The following is a 25,150-nucleotide window of genomic DNA, read 5'->3' on the forward strand; positions in this document are numbered from 1 at the left end:
CAGGCCACGCCCTCCTCAGCCCAACCCCCACTGCTGTCCCGCCCAAGGGGGCGGGAGCCGTGTGCGCCACGCCGCACACTAGTCTTCGCCTCGGCATATTCTATTGACTGGAAAGCCGTGGGAAGCGGCTACCAGTAACCAATAGTAACGCACAATTGGCCCGTGAGGGCGGGGCGAGCACGGCTTGCTTTCTCAGGAGCCAATAGGGAAAACGAAAGTGAAGCGTTTCCTGAGTTCGGGGGTCGGCGGAAGATGGCGGCCGGCGAAAGGAGCTGGTGCCTGTGCAAGTTGTTGAGGTGAGGAGCCGGTCGTGTGGGCTCAGGGACGTTTTCTCTTCTGTAGTGGTACTTGCCCGTCCAGTGTAGCTAAATTTTGCGGGCAAATGGCCTTCCTTGTCATGAATCTAAGGTAATTTCTCAGGCCAATGAGCAGTCTTTTTCTTGGGGGTCTCCTATGTAGACTGGAACAAAGTCTTAAATACTCAATTTACCGCGTTTTCTTCTGCTTCACTGTTGGCTGAGGGGTCGAGTTCCCTTCCCTGCTTCAGCTTTTTTTTTTCCTTTCACACTCCAGTTAGTCTGTCATAAATTACTCATATTCATTCCTCATTTTTCTTTACGACTGAGCTACGAGACATTTTCCAATCTATCATGTCCCTTTTCGGTAAAGAAGAAACCGGATCTTCCTTCTCATCTTAGTTTCTCCTCTTAAACTCACCAAAACTGCCATTGTTAACACGTCACTTAAATATAAAGCTTATGTTGTATCCTCTGCTTTTTGATAATCTGTTATTTTAATTTTTATGATTGATGTAAGAAATTACATAAAATATTATTTTATTTGTATTACGTGTATACGCTGTTTCTTCTAGAAAAGTTAGAAAATAGATGAGTAAAAGGAAAAAACCCCAGGAATGCTACCATCCGGAGATAGCCACTGTTAACATTTTGGTGAAAAAACTCCCAGGCTTTTTTCCACTTTTGTTGTTGTAGTACTACTGTATTTTAAGTGCTTTGCCCTCCACTAATAAAACAGAAGGCCTAGTATATTCTACCTACCTGGGTTTTTTACCACCTACATATTTTTGTTCAGGCTGAAAATTTATAATTAACACCATAGCTTCCTGAATAGCAGTATATACCTAATTCTTTCAAAAGTTCAGGCATTTCTTCTTCATTTTTGTCCCCTCTACTTCAAATTCTGTAATCATTACTTTAAACATTTTGAATGAGAAAGTCTATTATCAGAGCCTTTTGGTTCTTCCCTGTCATACGTAATATTCCTCAGTGCTTTACATTATAATGTTTAAATAAACTCACTAACCAGACTTAAAGGACAGGTTTAACTTTAGTCATTATGCAGCTTTTAAGTTAAATGTTTAACAGTTCAGTTTGAAAAGCTTGTCACATGAATTTTCCCACCTAAATTATTTGAAGGAATTGCCAGAAAAACCTTTACATTATATGGGTCAGCTGCATTTTAAATAAGCTTTTGAAAGATTGTCCTGAGAAAGCAAACTGTCCTCTGTAGTGTTGCTTTTATGAATTCATATATTCCAAATGTTAAATAAATGATAAATCTTACCACTTTTGTCAGAATCTGTTCATCCTTTAAGGCAGTGGTTCTCAAATTGTGCTCCATGGACCATGCAGGTCCTGAGGCCCTTCAATGGATCCTCAACAAATCTGTTTTTATAATAACATTAACGTAATATTTGCCTATTTTACTATGTTGATAAGTGCAAAAGTGATGGCAGATGAAACTAAGTGATAGCGGATTTTAATGAACAGTGTGAAAAGGTCATTGATAGGGTTTCAGAGTCTGTATTGCAACTGACATTAAGAAATTGCATAACTTGTCAAATGTGGTCTAGCATCAGAGAAGAATATCTGTAACTAGCTGAAAAGTTAAATATATTTTAAACATAAGATCAATATATATTAAAATATACTCCCTTTTCCTACTACTTGTCTAAGTTAGCCTGAATTTTCTTCATATACTTCAACAAAAACAACATATCACTGCAGATTGAATGCAGAAACAGAAAGGAGGAGCCACTATCTGGTTTCACGTTAAGCCAGACATTAAAAAGATTTGCAAAAAATGTAAATCATTGGCACCCTTCTTGCTTAATAAAAATATGTTAATGTGTTATGAAATAATTTTTATTTTCAAATGAATTCATAAAAAGTTTAAAGTTCGTTAGTTTTCATTTCTAATATGCTAAATATTGGTAGATATAAGCAGTGTAAACCACTGGTTCTCAACCAGGGGTGATTTTTGCCCTTCACAAGACATTTGGCATTTGGCAATATCTGGAGGGTTTTTTTTTTTAATTATATTTTTTTAGAGATAAGAGTCTTGCTCTGTTGCCCAGGCTGGAGTGCAGTGGCATGATCATAGCTTACTACAGCCTTGAACTCCTGGCCTCAAGCAATCCTCCCACCTCAGCCTCCCAAAGTGTTGGGATTACAGGCATGAGCTACCATGCCCAACTGATAATTTTGATTGGGAGGGTGCCACTGGCATCTAAGTGGGTCAAGACCAAAGATGCTACTAAATATAATACATAGGACAATCTCCCCAACAAATAATTATTTGGTCCAAAATGTCAGTAGTGTCAAGGATGAGAAACTCTGATGTAAATAAAAGCTATATTGGATCCTCAGTAAAATTTTTAAGAGTATAAAGGTGTATAAAGAATATAAAGACCAAATTATTTTAGACCAATTATTTCAGCTTTGAAATAAAGTGCTCATGTGGGATTTCAAATAGAGTCAAATACCTCTTCAAGTACACAGTAGGAAATCCCACATGAGATTTGTTCACAATAGGAACAAATGAGGATTTGTTCACAATAGGAAATCCCACATGAGAACTTTATGTCAAAACTAAATATCAATAAAATATTTACTTCTGGCCAGGTGCAGCAGCTCATGCCTGTAATCTCAATGCTTTGGAAGGCCAAGGCAGCAGGATTACTTGAGGCCAAGAGTTTGAGACTAGCCTGGGCAACATAGCAAAACCCTATTTCTACAAAAAACATTTTTTTAATTAGCTGGGTGTGGTGGCACGCACCTGTAGTCCCAGCTTCTCAGGAGTCTGAGGCAGGAGGATCACTTGAGCCATGGAGTTTGGGGCTGCAGTGATTGCTATGATTGCACCACTGCACTCCAGCCTGGGTGACAGAGTGAGACCTTGTATCTAAAAAAAGCAAAATTTACTTTTCTGATGAATTTGTATGTTTTCATGTGGGCAGTGAAAACTATGTGATATGGTTTGGCCATGACCCCACCCAAACCTCAAGTTGAATTTTATCTCCCAGGATGCCCACGTGTTGTGGGAGGGATCCAGGGGGAGGTAACTGAATCATGGGGGCCAGTCTTTCCCATGCTATTCTCATGATAGTGAGTAAGCTCACGAGATCTGATGGGGTTTATCAGGGGTTTCTGCTTTTGCTTCTTTCTGATTTTTCTCTTGCCGCCACCATGTAAGAAGCGCCTTATGCCTCCCGCCATGATTCTGAGGCCTCACAGCCATGTGGAACTGTAAGTCCAATTAAACCTATTTTTATTCCCAGTTTCGAGTATGTCTTTATCAGCAGCGTGAAAATGAACTTGGTACAGTAAATTGGTACCAGTAGAGTGGGGTGCTGCTGAAGAGACACCCAAAAATGTGGAAGCGACTTTGGAACTGGGCAACAGGCAGAGGCTGGAACAGTTTGGAGGGCTCAGAAGAAGACAGGAAAATGTGGGAAAGTTTGGAACTTCCTAGAGACTTGTTGAATGGCTTTGAACAAAATGCGGATAGTGATAGGACAATGAAATCCAGGCTGAGGTGGTCTCAGATGGAGATGAAGAACTTGATGGGAACTGGAGAAAGGTGACTCTTCTTATGTTTTAGCAAAGGTACTAGAGGCATTTTGCCCCTGCCCTAGAGATTTGTGGAACTTTGAACTTGAAAGAGATGATTTAGGGTATCTAGTGTAAGAAATTTCTAAGCAGCAAAGCATTCAAGAAGTGACTTGGGTGCTGTTAAAAGCGTTCCATTTTAAAAGGGGAACAGAGCATAAAAGTTCAGAAAATTTGCAGCCTGACAATGCAGTAGAAAAGAAAGACCCATTTTTTTAGGAGAAATTCAAGCTGGCTGCAGAAATTTGCGTAAGTAGCAAGGAGCCTAATGTTAATCCTGAAGACCATGGGGGAAAATGTCTCCAGGCAATGTCAGAGATCTTCATGGCAGCCTTTCCCATGGCAGGCCTGGAGGCCCAGGAGGAAAAAGTGGTTTTGTAGGCCAGGCACAGGGTCCCTGTGCTGTGTGCAGCCTAGGGAGTTGGTACCCTGTGTCCCAGCTGCTCCAGCCATGGCTGAAAGGGGCCAACGCAGAGCTAGTGCTGTGGCTTCAGAGGGTGAAAGCCCCAAGCCATGGTAGCTTCACATGGTGTTGAGCCTGCGGGTGCACAGAAGTCAACAATTGAGGTTTGGGAACCTCCACCTAGATTGCAGAAGATGTATAGAAACGCCTGGATGCCCAGGCAAAAGTTTGCCACCGGGGCGGGGCCCTCATGGAGAACCTCTGCCAGGGCAATGCAGAAGGGAAACGTGGGGAGCCCCCACACAGAGTCCCTGCTTGGACACTGCCTAGGAGCTGCAAGAAGAGGGCCACCGTCCTCCATACCCCAGGGTGGTAGATCCACTGACAACTTGCACCGTGTGCCTGGAAAAGCCTCAGACACTCAACGCCGGCCCATGAAAGCAGCCAGGAGGGAGGCTGTACCCTGCAAATCTACAGGGGCAGAGCTGCTCAAGACCATAGGAACCCACCTCTTGCTTAAGCGTGACCTGGATGTGAGACCTGGAGTCAAAGGAGATCATTTTGGAGCTTTAAAAATTTGACTGCCCCACTGGATTTTGGACTTGCATGGGCCCTGTAACCCCCTTGTTTTGGCCAGTTTCTCCCATTTGGAACAGCTGTACTTACCCAATACCTGTACCCCCATTGTATCTGGGAAGTAACTAGCTTACTTTTGCTTTTACAGGCTCATAGGCAGAAGGGACTTGCCTTGTCTCAGATGAGACTTTGGACTGTGGACTTTTGGGTTAATGCTGAAATGAGTTAAGACTTTGGGGGACTGTTGGAAAGGCATAATTAGTTTTGAAATGTGAGGACATGAGATTTGGAGGGGCCAGGGCAGAATGATATGGTTTGGCCATGTCCCCACCCAAATCTCAGTTTGAATTGTGTCTCCCAGAATTCCCATGTGTTGTGGAAGGGACCCAGGGGAAGGTAATTGAATCATGGGGGCTGGTCTTTGCCATGCTATTCTCATAATAATGAATAAGTCTCGAGATCTGATGGGTTTATCGGGGTTTCCGCTTTTGTTGCTTCCTCGTTTTTCTCTTGCCCACTGCCATGTAAGAAGTGCCTTACACCTCCTGCCATGATTCTGAGGTCTCCCCAGCCATGTGGAATTGTAAGTCCAATTAAATCTCTTTTTGTTCCCCATTTTGGGTACGTCTTTATCAGCAGTGTGAAAACGAAGTAATACGCTATGTAACTACACAAAACATCCCCTATTTGCCTAGGCTACTAAGCAGCCCAGAGCCCAGTCTGCTATTCACTACTATGTATGTAAATATAGCCTGCATACCTGTGTCCATCATCAACCACCATCCCAACATACACACCATTTTTATTCTATTTTCCCTGGTCCTAACTTTTTATTATTTAACTTTTGGTATTTTATTGTTTTTAAATCTTATAAGCCCTCCTCAAATCCTTTATAAAGGATAGGCAGAGTATGAAAAATATTAAGTTAGGTTCCAACTTTACTGGCAACCCTAAAAGAAAAGCACCTTGACATTTTATTTTAACGTATTTTAAGCAACATCTGAAGAGGTAATAAACTTTTGCATCCGTCATATATTCATTGGATGCCTTCTCTGTGCCAGGCATCGTACTTGGCATTGGGGACATGGTATGAGCAAGCCTGGGCCCTTGCTTTTGCAGAGCTTCAATCGACCTGACAGTAATGGAGAACCTTTTAACAGTCACTTTGTGAATGAGTTTACTAATGAGTATTAAGTAGAACATTAGTGGGTTTTTGGCAGCTCATTCAGAGGTACATAAGGGAAGGTAGTAGTATTAGGTCATGTAAATAGAGCAAATACAGAACTGGAAATAGAAGTGGAGAAATCTAAGTTCCATTCCTTTATCCCAGAAATTGTTCTACTTGAGGTGAAGTGACAGAATGAAAAAGATTTACTATCTTACCAGACTTTAATGGAATATTGATCATTCAAAAGACATTTTTTTTGGCATCTGACCCTCAAAATGACAGTATATAACGCATTCTTAATCACATCTTGTTTAGATTAATAGTTAAATTTGTTTTAATCCCATAACATATATACTAAGTTAGGAGAAAGGGGGTTCAATGTTGATTTTTACTGCTGATTAAAGTATGTTCAATTGGTAACATGCTACAGGAATTGGAACTAAAGGGGACTTATCCTTTCAATATTGGATATTTAGCAGCGTTAGAATTTTCATACTTGAGTATTTTGTTAGCAGACTTGTTAAAGACAATTCTCTCTTTGTTACTAATATATAAAGTAGATATGTAAAAGCAGACTTTAATTTGTAATTTTTTAAATGTATATATCACATGATTCTCAACTTTGTCCTCTTATTTCAGGTTTTTTTATTCATTATTCTTCCCTGGGCTCATTGTATGTGGAACTTTATGTGTGTGTTTGGTCATTGTCCTTTGGGGAATCAGACTGCTGCTACAGAGAAAGAAAAAATTAGTGTCAACTAGCAAAAATGGGAAAAATCAAATGGTGATTGCATTTTTTCATCCATACTGCAATGCTGGTGGAGGAGGAGAAAGAGTTTTATGGTGTGCTTTAAGAGCCCTGCAGAAAAAGTAGGTATCCATCTTTCTTAGCTAATTTGCTATATTATTCCATTTCTTAAAAAATATTACCCAAAAATTCATCTTTCTTTTTTTTTTTTTTTTTTTTTGAGACAGAGTCTTACTCTGTCACCCAGGCTGGAGTGCAGTGGCACGATCTCGGCTCACTGCAAGCTCCGCCTCCCAGGTTCATGCCATTCTCCTGCCTTGGCCTCCTGAGTAGCTGGGACTACAGGTGCCCACCACCACATCCAGCTAATTTTTTGTATTTTTAGTAGAGACGGGGTTTCACCATGTTAGCCAGGATGGTCTCAATCTCCTGACCTTGTGATCCGCCCACCTCGGCCTTCCAAGGTTGGTATTACAGGCGTGAGCCACTGTGCCCCGCCTCATCTTTCTAAAGTACCTAAAGTAAAAAATGAATTCCTTTTTAAACTGTTCTTCAATAAGAAAATATTTATTTCATGTGCCCACATATCTTATATGATCTTATTTGATTTTAGTTACTATGATAAAGAAATAGACAAACCCAGGCATGGCGGCTCACACCTGTAATCCCAGTACTTTGTGAAGTCATGGCAGGTGAATCACTTGAACCCAAGAGTTTGAGACCAGCCTGGGAACCATGGCGAAACCCTGTCTCTACAAAAAATTATCTGGTCATGGTGATGCGCACCAGCTTCTCCAGAGGCTGAGGTGGAAAGATTGACTGAGCCTAGGAAGTCAAAGCTACAGTGAGCCGTGATTGTGCACTGACTGCACTCCAGCCTGGGTGACAGAGTGAGAACCTGTCTCAAGGGAAAAAAAAAAAAGAAAGAAATGGGCAGTGGATGGGGAAAACATCTGCCCTTTTATGGCATAAATTAATGGGAATAACTGGTCCCCTTGGGAGAGCATATACAGAAGAGATTAAGTAATAAACAGAAATATACCAAGTACGTCAGAGCACTTTAAGCCTGAATGCTTTCAGGCAGTTGTGGCACACAGGAATAATCTTTATGAAAGTATCTATTTGACTCAAATTTTTATGTAATTACCAGCTGGATAGTCTCAAGTTACCATGTTAGAAGGAATATGGTGTTATACATCTTTTAATATTTGAGGCTTTGTCATCTCCACCCCCCATACCCCAAAAATATTTATGATTCCCTTTTAGAAAGGAAAAAGCATAGTAGGTTCCATTATTTTATCATATGAGAAAACTGTTATTCTTCATGGTTACCCTACTTCCTGGTACACACCCTTCATTCAGTGCCAAGGCCTTCACACAGAATTCCCTCAGCTATACTTTTCTGTAATCCTGGCCCATCCTAGCTTCCAGGCCCTACCCCTGTATTTGCTCTGCCATCTTCTGTAACTGCCTAAATACAAAGAATTCTCGTAATTCCCAACTCCGTGACGCTTTTCCTACTCTCATTGATAATACTTTTTTCTTCTCTAACCAGATTATCTACCTCTTGATGGCGGTGGTAAAGTTTCATGATATCTGTACACATAGTCCCCGGCAGCCTCTATTACTCCTAACCCATCTACAAGGAGAAAAAAACCAAATCATTAATATGACTTGGAAGATACTTTTTCATCTTGCTCTGGCCACATTGTGTTTCTCATCCCTCCCCATTCCTTCACAGGTACTTAACTCCAACATGCAGAACAAGGAGCAGCTCCCTGAACACATGCTCTCTCTAGAGTCCTTCCCTTTCTATATAGTGTTCTTTTCTTCTGAAATAACCTTTTTCTCCCCAGTTAATTTCTATAAGTCTTTCCTAACTCAACACATACTACAGTGCACTTTTCATTCGACCTAGTAGTATTTATTGGGGACCTGCTATGTGTCAGGCACTGTTCTAGGGGTTGAGATTAAGAGAACAAGATCGATCAAGTCCTTCTCTCCTGGACGTTCGATTTTAGTTGAGAGAGACAAGATAATAAGCAAAGAAGAAAAATATCAAACAGTGAGAAGTGCTATATAAAAAGTTAAAATAGGGTAATATAGGAGTGACTTGATACTTTAGATAGAGTGATCAGGGAAATATCTGGTAACACAATCAAAATCTGAATGACAAAAACAGCTGCATTCACTGTGTGATGATTGTATGTTAGGTATTGTTTGAAGTGCTTTACATGTGTTAGCTCACTTGATCCTCAAAACAGCCTTTTGCAGTTGTTACCATTATCCTCATTTGACAAGAAAACTGAGGCACTAGAGCCCATGTTCTGAACCACATGCTAAACTGCCTGCCTTATGAAAAGACTGAGTGAAAATGAGAAAAGAGAATTCAGAGTAGAGAGAATAACCACTGCAAGTCCCCTAAGGCTGGTTGGAGCTTGGCATGTTCAAAAAAAAGAATGCCGGTTTGGCTGCACCCTGGAGGGCAAAGGAGAGCATGGGAAGGGGGGTGACAGAGGGAGGCAGGTTGCAGATCACACAGGACTTGAGTGAGCAGGGAAATTAGTTTAGATTTTATTCTAAGTGCTATAGTAAACCAGTTTTGGGGTTACTGTTCTGTGACATGGTTTAGGGGCTGCCATGTTTGGTCTCCATCATACTGTTGCAATTAGATGGCAGCTGGGGCTGGAGGCATCTGAAGCCTTTTTCACTTACATTCTGGTTCTTGGGCTGGGATAACTGAACCTGCTGGGGGCTGTCGGGCATCTCTCTCACTGAGGAGCTTCTTCATGTGACTTGGTTGGGCTTGCATACAACATAGCAATCTCGAGCTGGTTGGACTCCGTACATGACAGCTGTCTTCTCCTAGCATGAGCATTCCAGGAGACAGGAAGTAGGAGCTGCCAGTCCCTTAGAGTCTATGTTGGGAAACTGGCACAATGTCACTTTTGCCATATTCTGTTGGTCAAAATAGTCACAGAGCCAGGTGTTATTCCAGGGGAGGGGACTTAGATGCCACCTCTCAGTGGGAAAAGTATCAAAGAATTTGTGGCCCAGCCGGGCACAGTGGCTCACACCTGTAATCCCAGCACTTTAGGAGCCCAAGTCTGGCAGATCACTTGAGGCCAGGAGTTTGAGACCAGCCTGGTTAATATGGCAAAACCCCTTCTCTACTTAAAAAATACAAAAATTAGCTGGGCATAGTGGCAGACATCTGTAATCCCAGCTTCTTGGGAGGCTGAGGCACGAAAATCACTTGAACCTGGGAGGTGAAGGCTACAATAAGCCAAGATTGTGCCACTGTACTCCCGCCTGGGCAACAGACAGAGCGAGACCCTGTCTTAAAAAAAGAAAGAAAAAACAAATCGAATTTGTGGGCATTTTTAGGCTACCAGAGATTACAATCTTTTTTCACATTTTAAAAGGCTCATTCTTGCTGCTGGGTAAAGAGTGACTGGGAAAGGGCGAGAGAGGAGCAGTTAGATTGTCATACTTTAGGCTTCCCCAGCATCCTGTGGGTGTCTTTATCAATGCGTAGCATACAGTTTTGCAGTTATTTGTTTTGCATGTCTGTTTTCTCCACTGGACTGAACTTCTGAAGATAAAGACTCTCTCTCATCTCCATAACCCCAAAACCTGGCATCTCATACTAGATGCTTAATAAATTTTTTTTTTTTTTTGAGATGGAGTTTCACTCTTGTTGCCCAGGCTAGAGTGCAATGGTGCGATCTTGGCTCACCACAACCTCCGCCTACTGGGTTCAAGCGATTCTCCTGCCTCAGCCTCCCAAGTAGCTAGGATTACAGGCATGTGCCACCACACCCGGCTAATTTTGTATTTTTAGTTGAGACAGACTTTCTTCATATTGGTCAGGCTGGTCTTGAACTCCTGACCTCAGGCGATCCACCCGCCTCGGCCTCCCAAAGTGCTGGGATTACAGGCGTGAGCCACTGCACCCAGCCAATAAATGTTTTATGACTCAAAGAATAATTATAAACGGAGACCAAAGCATTACAAGTCATAAGAATATACTTTTAGATATTTTCATACTAATTATATCTAATTGTGATATAGGCACAAGATCTAGCTTTTAAAGACTTTTGCATTTTTCAGATAAAAACCCTGAGTATTGCTTTAGTATTGTGATCCTATCTGAAGACAGGTTTGTTCAATCTTAATTGTTGTTTATAGTATTTTATTACCATTTTTTTTACTAAGAACACTGTCAAAACTTTTTAGTATTTCTTTAGACCATCTCATTCATAAATCAACACTTACTGTTGATGCGTGTTCTGTGTGAAACCCTCAGTGGAGGAAATAGCAAAGAACTAGAAGTCATGGTCTCATTTGAAGGACTGTACTTCTAATTCAATAAAAAATGTAGAAAACATCATTTTTAGTATGACCAACATGGAGAAACCCTGACTCTACTAAAAATAGAAAATTAGCCGGGCGTGGTGGTGCATGTCTGTAATTCCAGCTACTCGGGAGGCTGAGGCAGGAGAAGCACTTGAACCCGGGAGGCAGAGATTGTGAGCCAAGATGGCACCATTGCACCCCAGCCTGGGCAACAAGAGTGAAACTGTCTCAAAAAAAAAAAAAAAAAATCAAATCTTCTTTATAACTGTAAGAAAATAGTTATCTACAACTTTTTGCTAATCTTTCTTTTTTTTTTTTTTTGTTTTTTTGAGACAGAGTTTCACTCTTGTTGCCCAGGCAGGAGTGTAGTGGTGCAATCTCGGCTCTCAGTCTCTCAGGGTAGGTAGCAGGCTTTTTTTTTTTTTTTTTTTTTTTTTTTTTTTTTTTTTTTGAGATGGAGTGTCACTCTGTCACCCAGGCTGGAGTTTGCGGCTCACTGCAACCTCCGCCTCCTGGGTTCAAGCGATTCTCCTGCTTCAGCCTCCTGAGTAGCTGGGATTACAGGTGCGTGCCACCGTGTCTGGCTAATTTTTGTAACTTAATACATTCTTAACCATTACATTCTGTTTTAGGTATCCTGAAGCAGTTTATGTTGTTTATACCGGCGATGTTAATGTCAACGGTCAACAGATACTAGAAGGTGCTTTCAGAAGATTTAACATCAGATTAATTCACCCAGTGCAGTTTGTTTTTTTAAGGAAACGCTATCTTGTGGAAGATTCACTGTATCCTCACTTCACACTGCTGGGCCAAAGTCTAGGATCCATTTTTCTTGGCTGGGAAGCTCTAATGCAGTGTGTTCCTGATGTTTACATTGATTCAATGGGATACGCTTTTACACTTCCTCTGTTTAAGTATATAGGGGGTTGCCAAGTTGGAAGCTATGTTCATTATCCTACTATCAGCACCGACATGCTCTCTGTAGTGAAGAATCAAAATATTGGATTTAATAATGCAGCCTTCATTACCAGGAATCCTTTTCTCAGCAAAGTAAAGCTCATCTACTACTATTTATTTGCTTTTATTTATGGACTTGTTGGTTCTTGCAGTGATGTAGTCATGGTCAATTCTTCTTGGACACTAAATCATATTCTCTCACTATGGAAAGTTGGGAATTGCACTAACATTGTTTATCCACCTTGCGATGTGCAGACATTTCTGGACATTCCCTTACATGAGAAAAAGATGACCCCAGGACATTTGCTGGTTTCTGTTGGCCAGTTTAGGCCGGAAAAGAATCATCCATTGCAGATCAGAGCCTTTGCTAAATTGCTGAATAAGAAGATGGTTGAGTCACCTCCTTCGCTTAAACTTGTCCTCATTGGAGGTTGTCGTAACAAAGATGATGAACTTAGGGTAAACCAACTGAGAAGGCTGTCTGAGGATTTAGGAGTTCAAGAATATGTGGAATTTAAAATAAACATTCCATTTGATGAATTAAAGAATTATTTGTCTGAAGCAACAATTGGTCTGCATACCATGTGGAACGAGCATTTTGGGATTGGTGAGTTTGGCCTTTAAACAACTTGTTTGGTGCCATGAGATACACATTTTAAGTTCTTTTGATAAAATGATAATACTCTGGAAGTCTGCATCATGCCCTAATTCTCTTGCCCTCATCCACCAAATACACTTTCCTCATTTGAGACCTTGTAAGATAGTTGTTAATAATAGCAGCTAGTATTTATTGACCAATTCCTGTGTGTGGGCGACTGTGTTGAGATTTTTACATGTATTATCTAATTTAAGCCCTTCTAAACCCCTATTTGATAGGTGTTCTTGTTATTCCCATTTTATAAATAAAGAAACTCAGGCATAGGAAGGTTTAGAAATTGCTCGAGTTCAGTTACACAGTAAGTAAGTGGTAGAGCCCAGATTCTAACCCAGATAGCCCCTGCTCTTAACAGCAACATTTTCTCTCTCCATCTAACCCCACTACATACTTACTGGTACAGATTCCTGGGCCCTACCCTAATCCTACAGAATGGCCAAATGAGAATCTCTGGACAAGGCCCAGGTAGATGTATTTTGATAATGCTGCATAAGTGATTCTGTTATGCATCAAAAGTTGAGAACCACTGTTTGCATAGGGGCTTCTCACAGTAACTCTTTTAGTCTTTTATTGATTCTACCTTCACCATTGGAATGGCCCTCCTCTTGGTGCCAGATTGTATCATAAGTCTTCAACTTAAATCTCCTTGCACTTTAGCCTTTCTTGTTTATTCTGGCACAAACTGCTGTCTCTATTCTGACCTGTTAAGCACACATTTTGCTATAAAATCAAGTACTGCTTTGTGTTTAATTTGGGTCCACATGTATTTCTCAAGCGCTTTGTGCCTCACACTGTTAGTTGTTAGGGGAAATGAGGATAACATAAAAGTGGCATTTCCTAAACTAAGACTACAATTTCTCTTATACTCTTTTTACTCCTAGTTAGTAGTATAGTACTAGGCCCAGACATTAAGCAAGAACTTGTTGACCCAACCTGTTGCATGGGATCTGACCTCCTGTGCTTCCTTCCATAGAAACTTACTAAGCATTCACTCTGCTGAGCACTTGGGTGGATGCTAGGGATGTGGTGGAGACAGGAGCTGCTTGGCCTGTCAGAGGCTTCCCGCCCTCTGGTGGTACCAACAGGCTACGCAGGCAAGTGCCGTGCCGTGCTGTGCCGTGTGGCAGGTGCTATGCTAAGGAAGTGCAGGGTGATGTGAAAGCGCCAAAGAGAAACCTAACACAGACTTGTGCGGGCAGGGAACAGTTGCCCAAGGAAGTGATGTGACACTTGAGCAGGACCTGAACAATAGAGGTTAGCCAGGGGAGAGGGGAGAGTCTCCAGCAGAGGGAACAGCACTGTGACAGGAGTGACAACAGATGCATCAGTAGGAACATTCAGCAGGAAGACAACAGAGAGGTGATATAGGCCAGGTTAAGCCAGTGGAAAAGAATAGCAAGATTTTAAGTATTGCATGTAAAAGCTTTCTGATTTCTCCAGTCCATTCTGGCCACATAGGGAGTGGATCAGTGAAGAGCAGGGAGAGCAAGACTGGAAAGGCAGTAAGATGAGCCGGCCTACTGTAGCAGCCCAGATGGAGGTGCTGGTGAGCTGAACTTGGTAGGTGAACATGCTTGAGAGACATTCTGCAGTAGTATTGACCAGGACTTGGTGATTAACTGGATGTGTTAAATAAGGGAGGAAGAGAAGACCACCTAGGGTTTTGGGAGCGGGGCAGCTGTGAGAATGCTGTTGGCTTTCTCCCAGAGGGGAAATCCAAGAGCAAATGCCATTGATGAGCCAAGTTTTGAACCTGCAGAATTTGAGTTCATCTGTGGGACATGTGAGGGCATGCGTCCAGGAGGTAGTTTTGTATATAGGAGTCTGAAGTTGAGGAGAGGAATCTGGTCTGGAAATACAAAATGAGGATTGTCCTTGTGCAGGTAGTTATCAAAGCTCCCGTGGATGTGGTTAAGATCGCCTGGGGAATATGTACAGAGTGAGAAGAGGCTCTCAGTACAAAATGCAGAGAACAGGAACAGCTGAGAAATGGGGAGAAGAAATGGAGAGGGGGGAAAGCCATCCAAGTGCAGTGTCTTAGAAACCAAGGAAGAGAGTGTTTGGAGAAGAATGGAGAGGGCACAGATTCCGATGCTGCCCAGATGCTGGGGAAGGTAAGGCAGTCACTGGTGACCTGGGCAAGAGCAGTCTTGAGGGAGAAGTAGAAGCAAAAGTCAGACTATGAGCAAAAATCAAAAGTTGAGCACTCAGAAGTGAACAAATAGAGTTGGTAAGTGCAAACCACACTTTCAGTAAGTTTATCTGTGAAGTACGGGGAGGGGGAGAAGAGACAATGGCTAGGGGTGGGTGTTGCAGGACCTGAGGAGGGGCATGTAGCACCCTAGCTTCCTAGCTGATAGGAAGGAGCCAGTAGAGAGGGAAAGGGTAAAATTGAATAGATGCAGGTCTCTGAGAAAGTACAGGATGCTCTCCAGCTTCAAGCAGAATATGATATGAGCTACTGAATTCTGTTCTGCAGGGATTTCACCAGTTTTAAAAACATTTGGAATGATTTAATTTCTCTCCTGTACATCCAGGATGATATCAGCTCTGTACCATCCAGATAATTGGGAAAGCAGTCACTTGACCCTGAAGGGCTTAATTCTCCTAGGAATACGGCTAAGAAAGGCTGGCTAGAGTAATTTATATTTCATGTGTATCATTTGGCAGAAACTCACCACAACTTTCATTTAGTTCAGCACTGTTGTTGGGCATGCAGTAGTCTCAAATATGCCAGAAATCCAGGCAGTAACATAAGCACGGCCATAGTATGCTTCACTTAGGTGATTCACTTTTTAATTTTTTCTGCTAATGTAATTTGAACTATTAAAATTGTTTTTAATATCTTTTTACTCCTTTTGTTTTTCTAATACCTGTTAATATTCTACCATCTTGCTAACATTCTCTAGTCTTCTTTTTTAATTATCTGCGATATATCTTTTTTAATAGGCTAGTCTTCCATTTACTTGTCTATTTTAACTAAGAATAAAGCAGCAGGCTGGGTGTGGTAGCTCACGCTGGTAAATCCCAGCACTTTGGGAGGCGAAGATGGGAGGACCACTTGAGGCTAGGAGTTAGAGGCCAGCCTGGGCAACATAGTGAGACCCTATCTCTTTTAAAAAAAAAAAAAAAAAAGTGAAGCAGTATTATTATGAAGCTTTGAAAACTAAAAAACTTAAAATTATTTTATTTTGTACTGTAGAAGTTGAATAAGCAAATGTTCTAGACATACATTTAATTTTCTCATAAGTCCCTTAAGTTTTTTGAAGATTTCTATTCATCCTCATTCTTACGAACACACTCAAAAACTTAAAAGATTACATGATTTTTGTTTTTTTCTCAGGAGTTGTGGAGTGTATGGCAGCTGGCACAATTATCCTTGCACACAATTCGGGGGGCCCAAAGCTTGACATTGTGGTTCCTCACGAAGGAGATATAACTGGCTTTCTGGCTGAGAGTGAAGAAGACTATGCTGAAACTATCGCTCACATTCTTTCCATGTCTGCAGAAAAGAGACTCCAAATCAGAAAAAGTGCTCGTGCATCTGTAAGCAGATTCTCTGATCAGGAATTTGAAGTGACATTCCTATCATCTGTGGAAAAGTTATTTAAGTAATGCCGTATCTGTAAAATTAAAGATATTTTATATAAACTGGTTAAACACCTTCATATGTAAATATTTTTCTAAATTCAATCTCATTTGTCAAATCATTTTACTTTAGAAAACAGACAAGAAAATTTCCTTTTAGAATAAAAGGAAGTGTTGAAAAGAAAATGGATGACTAGCCTTCGGCTTCCATTCTTGGTATACATGAGAGAAGCTAGCTGATGAGATGAATGTGAACCAGGTTGCAGAGAATCTGGCTTTGAGCCAACAGGAAGAACTAGTGGATTTGCCAAAAAACTACCCCTTGAGTGAGAATGAAGATGAGGGGGACAGTGATGGAGACAGAAAGCATCAAAAGCTTCTGGAAGCAATCAGTTCCCTTGATGGAAAGAATAGGTGGAAATTGGCTGAGAGGTCTGAGGCTAGTCTGAAAGTGTCAGAGTTCAGTGTCAGTTCTGAAGGATCAGGAGAAAAGCTGGTCCTTGCAGATCTGCTTGAGCCCGTTAAAACTTCATCTTCTTTGGCCACTGTAAAAAAGCAACTGAATAGAGTCAAATCAAAGAAGGTGGTGGAGTTACCTCTTAACAAAGAAAAGATTGAACAGATCCACAGAGAAGTAGCGTTTGGTAAAACCTCACAGGTCCTCTCCAAATGGGACCCTATCGTCCTGAAGAACCAGCAGGCAGAGCAGCTGGTTTTCCCCCTGGGGAAGGAGCAGCCAGCCATTGCTCCCATTGAACGTGCGCTCAGTGGCTGGAAGGCAAGAACTCCCCTGGAGCAGGAAATTTTTAACCTCCTCCATAAGAACAAGCAGCCAGTGACAGATCCTTTACTGACTCCCATGGAAAAGGCCTCTCTCCAAGCCATGAGCCTGGAAGAGGCAAGGATGCACCGAGCAGAGCTTCAGAGGGCTCGGGCTCTGCAGTCCTACTATGAGGCCAAGGCTCGAAGAGAGAAGAAAATCAAAAGTAAAAAGTATCACAAAGTCGTGAAGAAAGGAAAGGCCAAGAAAGCCTTAAAAGAGTTTGAGCAGCTGCAGAAAGTTAATCCAACTGTGGCATTGGAAGAAATGGAAAAAATTGGAAATGCCAGAATGATGGAAAGAATGAGCCTTAAGCACCAAAACAGTGGGAAATGGGCCAAGTCAAAGGCAATTATGGCCAAATATGACCTGGAGGCTCGCCAAGCTATGCAGGAACAGTTGGCCAAGAACAAAGAACTGACACAGAAACTCCAGATAGCCTCTGAGAGTGAGGAAGAGGAGGGAGGCACAGAAGAAGTGGAAGAACTCCTTGTCCCTCATGTAGTGAATGAAGTGCAGATGAATGTGGACGGACCGAATCCCTGGATGTTCAGGAGCTGCACCAGTGACACCAAAGAGGCTGCAACACAGGAGGACCCTGAGCAACTGCCAGAGCTTGCGGCTCATGAGGTTTCTGAAAGTGAGGCAGAGGAAAGACCAGTGGCAGAGGAAGAAATTTTGTTGAGAGAATTTGAGGAGAGGCAATCCCTTAGAAAAAGATCTGAGCTCAACCAGGATGGTGAGCCAGCAGGCAGTCAAGAAACAAAAGATTCTAGCAGCCAGGAGGTGCTGTCTGAATTGAGGGCACTATCTCAGAAATTGAAGGGAAAACATCAGTCCAGGAACCAAAAAGCAAGTTCAGAGGGGACTGTTCCCCAGGTCCAGAGAGAGGAACCTGCCCCAGAAGAAGCGGAGCGTCTATTGCTACAGAGGTCAGAGAGAGTACAAACTCTGGAAGAGCTAGAAGAGCTGGGAAAAGAAGATTGTTTTCAAAATAAGGAGCTTCCCAGACCTGTGTTAGAAAGACAGCAGTCAGAGAGGACCCCAAATAATCGGCCTGATGCCCCTAAGGAGAAGAAAGAGAAGGAGCAACTGATCAACCTACAGAACTTCCTAACCACACAGTCTCCTTCCATGAGGTCTTTGGCAGTTCCCACAATAATAGAGGAGCTGGAAGATGAAGAGGAGAGAGACCAAAGGCAGATGAAAAAGGAAGCTTTTGCTGGGGATGATGTCATCAGAGATTTCTTGAAAGAGAAGAGGGAAGCTGTGGAGGCGAGTAAGCCAAAGGACGTGGACCTGACACTACCTGGCTGGGGTGAGTGGGGTGGTGTGGGCCTAAAGCCCAGTGCCAAGAAAAGACGCCAGTTTCTCATTAAAGCCCCTGAGGGTCCTCCAAGAAAAGATAAGAATTTGCCAAATGTGATTATCAGTGAGAAGCGCAACATCCACGCAGCAGCTCATCAGGTACAAGTGCTTCCATATCCATTTACCCACCATCGGCAATTTGAAAGGACCATCCAGACCCCTATAGGATCCACATGGAACACCCAGAGGGCTTTCCAAAAGCTGACTACTCCCAAGGTCGTCACCAAGCCAGGCCATATCATTAAGCCCATAAAAGCAGAGGATGTGGGCTACCAGTCTTCCTCAAGGTCAGACCTGCCTGTCATACAGAGGAATCCAAAACGAATCACCACACGTCACAATAAAAAAGAAAAACTGTAAATTGAGTAGCTGGAGAAGTGACAGCCAGGAGCCCTGATTCCACTTCCTTTGGTCTAGTTTTACTCTGCTACAGGGCGGATTCCAAAACTGGCTCAGCACATTGCATGTAGTTGATCCACATTTTTTAAAAAAAGAAAATGGATGACCATTAATTGACTAGCATTTTAGAATTGATCAGACATTAGAACACAGAAAAATTCTGGTACATTTAAATTCTAAACAATACAGTGGATGACCCTTTTGAATATACCTAATTTCCTTAAAAAAGAAAAGAAATTTTAAACAGACTTGCTTAATCGTGTTCTCAAAGCATACAGTCAAGAGGTGGGACTGACTGATGCTTTATAGGTGTGTGTAGGGTGGTAGAGGCCAAGGTGCTGCCAGCAGTCCTTTCCATTCTAGGTACTGGTGAAAATTGTTTTTGTTTATGCTGTCAGCACATTTGTGTGGGTCTCTCATTATCCCTTAACAGTGCCGCATCTCAGCCTGGAAGTCAGCTTTAAGTCATTCAAGAGAACCTCAGGTTGTTTTTCTGACAGTGATGATATGATACACAGATACATCCACAGGGTATCTTATTACCAGCATAATGCATTGTAAGATGGCAAGGTGGCATTTTGAAAAGAGTGCTAGGCAAGCAGTTAGCATATCTGGGCCTACCTTCAGCTTCATCATTTACAAACTTCTGACCTTTTGACACTAAAGCTGCTCCTTTATCTTTCTGAGTCTCAGATTCTTCATCTGTAATCTGGAGTTGTTAATTCCAGTCCTTACTACCTTTTAGAGTTGGAATGAGATGGAAAGTAGATGAAACTACTTTGAAAATTACGACAGTTAAGGGCTGGGCGCGGTGGCTCACGCCTGTAATCCCAGCACTTTGGGAGGCCGAGGTGGGTGGATCATGAGGTCAGCAGTTGAGACCAGCCTGAACAACATGGTGAAACCCTGTCTGTACTAAAAATACAAAAAAAATTAGCTGGGCCTGGTGGCAGGCACCTGTAATCCCAGCTACTTGGGAGACTGAGGCAGAAGAATTGCTTGAAACTGGAAGGCGGAGGTTGCAGTGAGCCAAGATTGTGCCACTGCACTATAGCCTGGGCAATAAGCAAAACTCCATCTCAAAAAAAAAAGAAAAAATTATGAGAGTTACTTAAAGGTAACATTACATACTAAATGTCATCTATAATCCTATCTTTATTAATGCTTTACAACTCTGTAGATTGTTAGTTACTAGGCCAGTAGCTAGGAATTGGTATAAATTTAATGCACCTTCTATCCTGAATAACTAGCATGGAAAAGTGAATATATGTGTGAGCAGATATGGCTATAAAGACCTATAGTTTTTGCACTTTATGCATATATAATCAATCCTTTCTAGTTCAGTGAATTGACCCCATCCACAGCCTGATTCATCTTTGTGTTACGGGGCAAATGAAAGGGTATATTATTCCTTTGCAGTCTCCTCTCAGTCATTCGTCAATGTGGCCAGCTTATCTACTCCCAATTATGTTGTTGATACATCTCCAAGCCATCTGTCATCAGATCAAAAAGCAGCAAACAGAGGGTCAGTCACAGGATGTTCTGACACACCATTGTAACTTTTTGTTAGAGATGATCCCATTTAGAAAAAGACTGGTAGAAATTGGAGTGAAAGGAACCCTACAGATTAGCCCAGTTCTCTCTTTATTTTCAGCTTTACAGACAAGAACAATTTAAATCTAAAGAATTTAGTAGACTCCTTCAGTGTCACAAAGCTGTTTCATGAAAGAATCAAGATTATAACCTGGATATTCTGACTCCTGGCCCAGTGCTTTTTCTTACTTTGTAGCTACACTTTGAAGTAAGATTCAAACTGTTATCCACTCAATAGCCTTATTCCTGAGGATGTAGTGAAGGAAGAAAAAGTTTTCTGGAATTCCGTAAACTATATTTTAAGCTTAATTCTTAAAAATTATTTTCATATATCACAGATATATCATTGGAAGATATAATTTGCATATATGTTCATTATCAGTGTTCCTAATGTGGTATTACATGTATCCTATTTTTTTCTGAATGACAGCATGGAAAGTGTCAAAGTGGTTTGTCTGCTAGCATCTGTCTGCAGAACTTTCAGGATGACTATTAATTCCTCTCAGATGTCATTTTTGAGTGGTCCAAGCCTGCTGTTTTGAACCCACAGCAGTGGAGATTTGTATTCTTATTTACAGTTGTGTACTATAAAGTGTGTGTTACATAGGTTTTGTGTAATAATTATTTGTAAATATTATTTAGGTTTGTATTTAGACATGATTTATATCTAATAGATACAAAGTCTGTGTCTAAATATTATTTAAAGAAGTGATTTTTCATTCTCTTGGATTCTTTCCAGTGTGGTGCCTTTTATATGCCTCAGTCTCCTTGTTCTCCTACTAATATTCCCAAGCTCCATATGCCAATTAAAGAAGAAAGAAAAATAAAAGTTTGTCTTGCTTGTGAAACATTAAGAAGAGTCTGCCAGGTTTAATAAACTTTTTAATTAATATTTCGGACATAACAAAACTGCAGAGCTTTGTACACTTGATTTAAATAATTCTTGAGGGATTTTATAAGGTCATCTTATAGACAAAATTATGAGAGACCAGTGTGATTATCAATGCTTTCAGAATATTTGTGTTTATGTAAGTATACCCCAGAGTCCAGAACTCTGATATATTCATATATATTCACAATGAGAGGATATCTGTGCCAAATCTGTCAATCAGTACAATAGGAAAGTTAATTATATAACTACAACACGTAACACAAATTTTTAGAAGCAAATTATGTCCTGTAATTTACCGCCCCCTCCCCGCTGCTCCTCTGCTAACTCATTTTCCTCTTTTCCCACTCTAAATGTAAGGCAACCCTTGGCTTTGGAGAAGCATCTGTTCCAATATTCTGGTGCTATGTGCTCACTTGTACTATATGCAAATGTTACTTAGACACAGAGGAGGTCAAAGTGTTGATTTATTGCTACCATTTACAGAATGATCAATTTGATAGCTATCATACATGGCTAGCAAGAGGCTGATTTTTCTAATAAAAAATTTTTTTTAATGCATACAGGTCTGATGAACAGTTTCAATTTAACAGATGAGGCCAAGGCTAAAGCCAGAGTAAAGCAATCAGAGCCATGCCTCAGGAACACGATTTAGCTAATAGTGTGTGTAAAATGGGTAAGGTCTAGAATTAGGGACTAAAACCAGCTGAAAATGTTGCAGATATGTATACTTATCACAGTGAATACTTCCAATTTACAGCAAAGAATTCAAAATTGTTGAGTAAAGCTTGGTGACTATTACCTAAAATAGACTAGACTTTAGCCAAGCATCTTGTCATGGGAACAAACCCGATAACCTGACATGCTTTTTTTTTTTTTTTTTTTGAGACAGGGTCTTACTCTGTCACTCAAGGTGGAGTGCAGTGATGTGATCACGGATTATAGCTCACTGTAGCCTCAACCTCCCAGGCTGAAACTAAAGTGATTCTCCCACCTCAGCCTCCTGAATAGCTGGGACCAGAGGTGCACACCAACACACCAGCTAATTCTTTTTTTTTTTTTTCTGAGGGGTGGGTAGAGATGGGTGTTTCCCTATGTTGCCCAGGCTGGTCTCAAACTCCTGGGCTCAAGCTATCCTCCTGCCTCAGCCTCTCAAAGTGTTGGGATTACAGGCATGAGCCACCACACCTGGCATGTTCATTTACCATCCTTAAACATTCTTTTTTGTCTTTTTTTTTTTTTTTTTTGCCCTTAATTGACTTGATCTTTGGATGTTTGAGGTTATTAGGGATCATGTTTCATTTCCCTTGCTTTCAAATACAGTTCAGAATAAGGATTACATGAAGTCACTAGCAGTTTTACTATGTCTGAACTAGTCCTGAAAGTAAATAAACATATGCACATCCTGAGCACTAAAATAGTTGCAGAATTAATGATACTCCAATCTCTCAGGCCATGTGTCAGTTGGAAACTAACACAATGGTGAGAACATTTTAAATATTTACAGCCTCATGATGTGAACAAACAGCATTCTCCCTAAAAGAGTAGACTGTAACTCTACACCAAGTTGAAAGAACAGTCTGTCAAACATCAGGAAATAGTCACAAAAAACTGGACGTACCTCAGGTGACTCCTAAGACTTGCATTCTCCACATTTAATGAAAATTATATGAAATGTAAATAGTAAACATAAACAGACCTTAGAAATAATCTGACCCACCTTACCTCATCTTTGTTTTCTCAGTTTAACAGTATATCGGTGAGACATTTTACTTTTATTATAGAGCAGATATTTCAGGCAGAATTCTACCACCCTGAAATGTAACCACCCTCTCCTTCCTAAGCCCAGACATACTCCTTAGTATTTAAATAAACATCTGTTAAGCTCCAGGCCATGTTCAATGTTGGAATTGTTATGATCAATTAAAAAAAGTTAGTTTTCCTACACCAAACAGTTTACAGTCTTAATGAGGAAATGTTTTAGCATTTATTAATTCAGGTAACATTTCTGGCACTGTGCTAATAACTGTATATAAGAAAATCATTGTAAGATATAAAGACCAGATATAGTCCCTGCCCTCAACCTATACACTTGAAACCATTAGAAACTATTGAAACTATTAGACAAAATGGCCATGGTCATTTAGTGCATAATTAACACACCATGCCTTGTTCTTGCTCAATTGCCTTATTCCTGTGTCAACATCAGCTTCAAAAAAGTGTATTCAATACAACAAGAAACTTCAAAATCACAGTTTTGTAAAATGGCAGATTATGTTAAATGAGTGAACCTGTATGTTGTATTTGTTTTCTATTGCTGTCCTAACAAATTATCACAAACTTAGTTAACACAATTTATTATCTTAACAGTTCTGCAGGTCAGAAGTATGAAATTGAACTCACTAGGCTAAAATTAAGTTGTTGGCAGGGCTGTGTTCCTTCTGGAGGCTCTAGGGAAGAATCCATTTCTTTGCCTTTTCCAGATTCCAGAGGCTGTCTGAATTCTTAGTTTGTGGCCTTGTCCAACATCTTCAAAGCCAGCAACATCAGGCTGAGTCTTTTTCATGCTGCGATCGCTCTGGTTTTCTCTTTTGTCTTCCTCTTCCACTTGTAAGGACCCTTGTGATTACACTGCACCCACGTGGATAAACCAAGATAACCTCCCTATTTTAAGGTCAGCTGATGAGCAAACAATTTCACCTGCAACCTTAATTCTCCTTTGCCATATTCACAAACTGTGGGGATTAGGATGGGACATGTTTTGGAGGGGGCGTTGAGCCACATTACTCTGCCTACCACATATATTAGCTGAAAGTTGTTTTTTTTTTTTTCTTTTTTTGAGACAGAGTTTCACTCTTGTTGCCCAGGCTGGCGTGCAATGGCACAATCTCGGCTCACTTGCAACTTCCATCTCCTAGATTCAGGTGATTCTCCTGCCTCAGCCTCCCAAGTAACTGGGATTACAGGCATGCACCACCATGCCCAGCTAATTTTCTATTTTTAGTAGAGATGGGGTTTCACCATGTTGGTTGGGCTGGTCTCAAACTCCTGACCTCATGATCTGCCTGCCTTGGCCTCCCAAAGTGATGAGACTGCCTGGCCTAAGATTTCTTAATAGAAACTTTAAAGTAAAAATATTAATGTCTATATTCAAAAGTTCTACTTCCTAAATTGAAAGAAAAATTAATAAATCCTTGAGATTACTAGAAAACCCTTACAGTAAATGAGCATTTATGACTTGTACCCAAATAAATACTATAGGTAATAGACACTAACTTATTACTTAAGAAAAAGTACAATAATCACACTTGTATATTTTGACTGGTTGTTGATGTTCCTTGGTCTTCATCAGTAATACAAATGTGGTCATTAGATGTAGTAGAAATATTCTCCAAGCCTTCACTTAATTCTTCAGATTTCTGCATACTTATCCCCTCTCTTTCTCTTGACTTTCTAGAGTCCTTAGAGGCACTGGAGGCCTCTTCTGTTTTTTCTTCCCCTTTGAAAGTAGCGAGTTTTTCTAAGGATTCTACTACTTCATCTCTCAACTCATCTTCAGATTCTTCAAAATTTCTGAAATAATAAGCAGTAAAAATCAGCATTATGATATGAAAGTACTGAAGAATACATGTAAAAACTCGTTTCCCTTTTCTCCATCCCCAGTTGAGCAATATAAAAGTTGCATTTTCACTCAGGTTTTTCTAAGCATGATAAAC

At 40.9% G+C, this 25,150-nt stretch overlaps 3 protein-coding genes across 19 annotated transcripts in view; 2 read left to right on the plus strand and 1 right to left on the minus strand.

The window, feature by feature from the left end:
• The first annotated feature begins 167 nt into the window (after positions 1–167).
• ALG11 (ALG11 alpha-1,2-mannosyltransferase) lies at positions 168–21,374 on the plus strand. Of its 2 annotated transcripts, none has more exons than XM_024257615.3 (4): positions 168–296; positions 6,698–6,928; positions 11,798–12,729; positions 16,121–21,374. In XM_024257615.3, the coding sequence occupies exons 1-4, from the start codon at positions 253–255 to the stop codon at positions 16,390–16,392; spliced, it is 1,479 nt and encodes a 492-aa protein (XP_024113383.1). In that variant the 5' UTR covers positions 168–252; the 3' UTR covers positions 16,393–21,374.
• Positions 16,704–21,454, plus strand: UTP14C (UTP14C small subunit processome component). Its single transcript, XM_024230829.3, has 2 exons — positions 16,704–16,779; positions 16,845–21,454. Exons 1-2 carry the CDS (start codon positions 16,704–16,706, stop codon positions 18,911–18,913), a joined length of 2,145 nt encoding a protein of 714 aa, XP_024086597.2. The 3' UTR covers positions 18,914–21,454.
• The window catches only part of NEK5 (NIMA related kinase 5), a 92,912-nt gene continuing 87,924 nt past the window's right edge, over positions 20,163–25,150 (minus strand). For 12 of the 16 annotated variants that reach the window (XM_063714656.1, XM_054528614.2, XM_054528618.2 and 9 more), the window contains one exon: positions 20,163–25,007. In XM_063714656.1, the coding sequence (XP_063570726.1) occupies positions 24,737–25,007 (271 nt within the window). In that variant the 3' untranslated portion in view covers positions 20,163–24,736. 16 annotated transcript variants of the gene reach the window in all.

Source organism: Pongo abelii, chromosome 14 (genome assembly GCF_028885655.2).
Source record: "Pongo abelii isolate AG06213 chromosome 14, NHGRI_mPonAbe1-v2.0_pri, whole genome shotgun sequence".
Taxonomy (NCBI): Eukaryota; Metazoa; Chordata; class Mammalia; order Primates; family Hominidae; genus Pongo; species Pongo abelii.

Excerpts from the sequence above, each read along its gene's own strand:
- ALG11 (XM_024257615.3), top strand. The coding sequence starts at position 253 with ATGGCGGCCGGCGAAAGGAGCTGGTGCCTGTGCAAGTTGTTGAG. Across the intron at positions 297-6,697 it reads TGCCTGTGCAAGTTGTTGAG|GTTTTTTTATTCATTATTCT; the intron begins GTGAGGAGCCGG and ends CTCTTATTTCAG. Across the intron at positions 12,730-16,120 it reads GAACGAGCATTTTGGGATTG|GAGTTGTGGAGTGTATGGCA; the intron begins GTGAGTTTGGCC and ends TTTTTTTCTCAG.
- UTP14C (XM_024230829.3), top strand. The coding sequence starts at position 16,704 with ATGAGGGGGACAGTGATGGAGACAGAAAGCATCAAAAGCTTCTGGAAG. Across the intron at positions 16,780-16,844 it reads TCCCTTGATGGAAAGAATAG|GATCAGGAGAAAAGCTGGTC; the intron begins GTGGAAATTGGC and ends TCAGTTCTGAAG.